Consider the following 5,119-nt stretch of genomic DNA (forward strand, 5'->3'; position numbering starts at 1 on the left):
CGACGCTCGTACAAATGTAGCGATTTATTTTCATTAAGACATAATTAGGAGTGAGTCGCATCGCGATCCGATTCCTCGCTCGAGCCCTCCTCCGTTCTGTTGTATCGCTGTTCCGTGTTATATGGTACACGTATGGAGCACATCACGACACATCGCATTGGTGCTATTTCAGCTTAGTATTTCAAAGATGTACAATCCTGTATCGCGCGTATAATATAGCATTTTCTTTAGGAATTATCACAACTCGTATCTTCTTTGTCATGGTATTTATTGTTATAGCGGTGTGTTCATCTCTTTCCTAATAGAAATTAATTCGAAATGTAAACCTAATATTCTCATCTCATATGAAGCAGTTAAATCATAATTAATTATATACATTTTTCTTTATGACAAAGAGAGTTTCATGCAAGGGCGCAACTGATTGTATGTATCCCATGTAATAGCGATTCTTCAACGATCGGAATTGGAAAGGGTTAGAATGAATAATCCGGCGAAAGGATGAGATGCGAAGGAGAAGCGAGAGGGTACAGTATGTTGTGTATCGGCTACAGGGCCACTTCCGTGTATCCCGGAAACTCGTGCAGAGACTCAGCTCTCAGTTGCAGAACGACAGCGGGAAGAGAAGCAGGAGGAGGATGGAAACAGAAAGCCCACAGGGGCTAAATTTGCATCCGGCAAAGCAACCTCGGACTACTTTATTTGATTGGCTGCCCGCAGGGCTGCCTTCTGTCCCTACATGGACGAACCTACACGGATCGCTTCGTGTTTCTCTTTTCCTCTCTCCGTCGGCGTCTTATTTTTTCGTTTCTTCCGTCCCATCTTCTCTTTTGTCATTTTGTTTCTTCGGGACTGTCTTTCTCCCCTTTCTCTCTTCTTCTCATCTTCTCACCCTCTCATCCTTGTGGCCACCTCCCTCGCCACTAGATAGGTTTTCCGGAATCATATCGGCGATGGCCGTGAGAGACACTTCCACGAACTATATAAGAGCAACTTAGGGCGTTTTTTTTGCATTCTGAATCGGAAGACCGTGAAGAAAACGGACGATATTAATCTTTCTGATTTCTTGTAAGGTAAAGTGTCGATGAATTCACGAAATTCACGAAATAAAAAACATTGCATTGTGTTTGTGCTGTCATATCTTTAATCGCAATTTCCCTCTGCTCTGATTTTATACTTTTAATGTATAATTTAATATTTCATTAAAAGGCAAATATTCGTAATATGAAAATATATGAAGGATATTCTTAATTAATTGACGAACATTTACAAACATATTTCACTCGGAAGTCGTCGAATATTTTTTAGAATAATAAATTAAGTTTTAATAGGAAATAAATAACAAAAATTTCTTCTCGATAAAATTTTATATGGGGGATTTTCCTGCATAATGTAAATTCGGTGCTAAATTATCAAAATATTTGATAATGAGCTAATTATATGTAATATTACAAACATAAAGATATATCTATTTCATTTTATTGCTTGATAGGATGTAAAACGCAAAGGCGGCTTGAGATGATGATAACGACAACGGCATCGATCGGTTTTCGTCCTGTCCACCGACGATGCTCAACGTCGAAATAATCATCCGCTTTAATAAAAACGGCTTATCCGCGAAACAATGGACTGTCGTTCGCAGGACAGCCAAGCACGTGGTGTCGCGGCGCGCGTCGTGGCTTGTCTTTCGTGGGAGTACTACGTCCGCTCGCTCGTTCATTCGGCTTTTCCTAAGAGTTAAGCTGTTTTAGCTTTACTTCGCTACGCACTAAAACAAGGTATCTTAATACCAAGCCACTTCAAGTTCCACGGCGTACCTGAAATTAAATCTCCTACTTGACGCAATTAAAACTTGATTCTGGAAACGCATTACTGTGGTCCAAGCTAATGAAAAAACTTATGGCGCGCGCCGGCGATATATAAAAATACGAGGCCACGAGCGATTTATTGACTTTGTAGGATATTGCAAGTTTCATTAAATTAGATCAAATCTGTTTTTACTCTATTTAATATGAATAATAAAGACGTTTAGTGATATAAATATTTTTTAATTTAAAAGTAGATTTTCAAAAAAGTGACGACAGTTACTGCAATTTTGTATTTTCCATTTAATTTTTTCATATATATATATATATTTATATATAATGTTCGATCAACCGACATAACTAAAATAAATAAATTCGTAGATGATTATCACGCGATCGATTGCAGCGTTTTCTCTTTTTCTCAATAATATTTTTTGATGCTCGATTACATTTGCTCGATTAGACTATGGCTTAAGAGATAATGGAATAAACATGCAGTCGAATTTTGACCAAGACGAATATTTTGAAATTACTGAATACTCGTGTAATGATGTAAAAAAAAAACTGAAAGAACTTCCCAAAACACTATAATAAAATATTTTTTTCATTAAGTATTTTTCGAGTTATAAGGCTCGAAAGTTACAGTACAGCCGGTATTAGCATTGCGCAAGTTGTCCGACCGACGGCTAAAACCTCTTGAATGTTGTTCAGGATCATGTCCTAGATAACATTTGTCAAAATCAAGGCCATTGTAGGTTGTACCTCTTATTTTCATTTTTGTACTAAAAATTCATTTTTATGTAAATATATAGATTACGTAAATATATAGATAGATTAAAATGGGTATATATCACAGTTATTTAGGATTCATATTAAATCTTAAAAGATAAAATAAAATGCGAAAGATAAATTTTTGATGTGAGAACGATCGTATTAAAAAAATGCGATTTTTTAGAATTTAGAATATAAACCGAATATTAAAGTTATGGTATAACTATAGACATTAAATTCATTATAGAAACAAATTGTTAAATCTTATCGTTAATCGATCTTATTGTTAATCTTATTATTAATTGATCTTTTTTAGAATATTATGTTTTAAAGCATCATATTGTTTGCTTTTCACGTTTCGGCGCGACACGTAAGCGTATGTACGAGATATTCACGATTATATTACCTTTGAATGCATTGAATGTAGAGTAGAAAAGGAGAAAGGAAGAAACAGACAAAGGAAGGGGGGGGGGAGAGAGAGAGAGAGAGAGAAAAAGCAGGAGATGATATTCACATAAATTCATGCAGAATTATTTTTTAAAAATACGCAATAATAATATATTTGATTGGATAAAATGCAGGTGAAATTTTTTCAATCTCATAATAAGAATGGCAAAGAAATAACAGAATTCTATAATAAGACGCTTGATATAACTTGATATATCTTTCTAATTATACATTTAAATTTGTCATGATATTTTAAGTAGCTTAAGTTGGGATAAATGACATTTAGCCACGTTCAATTCTTTATGCTTATGAGTTTGTATCTTCATTTCATTTGGAAGCGTAAAAAGTATTTTTATTCTGTGTCTCTTTTTCACTGGATGGCGCTCGAAATGTTGGCTGCACAGTTTCGAGAGGCATTAGATACGCGTTTTCCAGACTTTAAGCCGAGCATCGCCGGAGGAGATCTCATTAATTAGCTAATGGCTTTGCGAGTCTTCTCAGGTACATATATGCTGCGTATGATACAACGAGTATCAGTATTTTTCTATATGTCACTAAATGATCGCGAATTCGCTCGTTAATAATACGACGTGATTATTTCTTATAAATGTGACAAATAAACTAGCGATTGTTTAAAACGCCAAACGCTTGTGACAAGATGAGTTCTGATCTCTACTCGTAATTAACTTGGCGGTATCAAATCAATTGATCTTCTATAATAGAGAGAAAGATTTGTCTTACAAGAGTATTGACTTTGATAATAATCGTTACGTCTATCGCATTCAAGCTCCTTTTTTTGTCTCTCCAGAAATTTTCGATAACAAGTTGAGTTTGCAACACTATCTTGCGTGTGCTATGTCGAATTAAATTTTCATTTTCATAAACAATTATTGCTCAGAAAATGCTCAAATAATAATACATGTTGTACATATACATTTGATTTATTATCTTCTCACGATGTATATTCGTATATAGGTTCATATATGTCATCAGTCGTTTAATAAGCGAATAGAACATTAAATATACGAGAGATTGAGTTTTATATACGTAAATTATAATTATACTTTTTAGAATATGAATTTTGAATTCTCGCAATGTTTTAATGGAGATAACATACCCGAGGTACTTCTCTGACGAGCATAACTCCTATTCGTCGGGCTTCCTCTCATCCACAACGAAATTATATGGGGTTCGATGTTACGCTATGTCCCAATTATAAAGTACTCATTGTGCACTGAAACAGCGTCAGTTCTCGGAACACGATGGAATTTTTAATACAGCCATGATATTCCTCATTAGTTATAATTTATTGTTAATTAGATTATGAACTAAATTGAATCGGCGTACAAGTTTTTATCATATTTCACTACATACTGACTGCAGAAAGCATTTATACGCTTGATACACGCATACGAAATTTTTAACGAATATAAAATAATCATGTGTTTAACTGATACAATGATATTATATATGTACATTATTATTCGACTTCTTCAGATTTTCTTCTGTCATTTTATTACATTATGAATTATTTTTGTCAGCATTGATAGCGATTGTTAAATAATTGCTAGTTGTGCAATTAATAATATTAATAAAATATTTTTCGGCATGATCAAAATAATACATAATGATCTTATTTTTTTCAGAAATCCACGAATCTTGAGGATGTTAAAAGCAAGAAGACAATATCGAGAAGGTTTGATATACGAGCAAATCATTCCAAGTACTCGCATTTATCTGCTATTAAATAAAACTGTTCATACGGACTGTGGTAAGACTGTGACTTGGAATCTGTAACGATTGCATTAATGCAAAAAAAACGAATGAGCTTATTGTTCATATTTATTGCTGGTGTTACCTAATTACTATATTTGTATATAATTATGCGTATAAATTTGTGTATAATTTTTGTGCAAAATACCATTTGTAGCTCGTGACAATCATATACAGTCACGAAACATTAATTGTCCAAACAGTACGCTATTATATCGACAATTTTTTCAGATTATTCTTTAAACTAGAGTAATAACATCAGATTCACAATTACTTGTACGAATAAAAATATAAACTATTAATACCGTAATGCGTGCGTGGAACTG

At 33.7% G+C, this 5,119-nt stretch overlaps 1 protein-coding gene across 1 annotated transcript in view; it reads left to right on the forward strand.

Annotated features, from left to right (window-relative positions):
• LOC108721758 (membralin) overlaps positions 1 to 4,906 on the forward strand; it is a 66,064-nt gene extending 61,158 nt beyond the window's left edge. Inside the window, exon 12 of the mRNA XM_018446495.1 lies at positions 4,667 to 4,906. Coding sequence (XP_018301997.1) covers positions 4,667 to 4,683 — 17 coding nt within the window. The 3' untranslated portion in view covers positions 4,684 to 4,906. The remainder of the gene's footprint in view (positions 1 to 4,666) is intronic.
• Positions 4,907 to 5,119: the final 213 nt, after the last annotated feature.

Source organism: Mycetomoellerius zeteki, unplaced genomic scaffold, assembly GCF_001594055.1.
Source record: "Mycetomoellerius zeteki isolate Tzet28-1 unplaced genomic scaffold, Tzet1.0 scaffold182, whole genome shotgun sequence".
NCBI lineage: Eukaryota > Metazoa > Arthropoda > Insecta > Hymenoptera > Formicidae > Mycetomoellerius > Mycetomoellerius zeteki.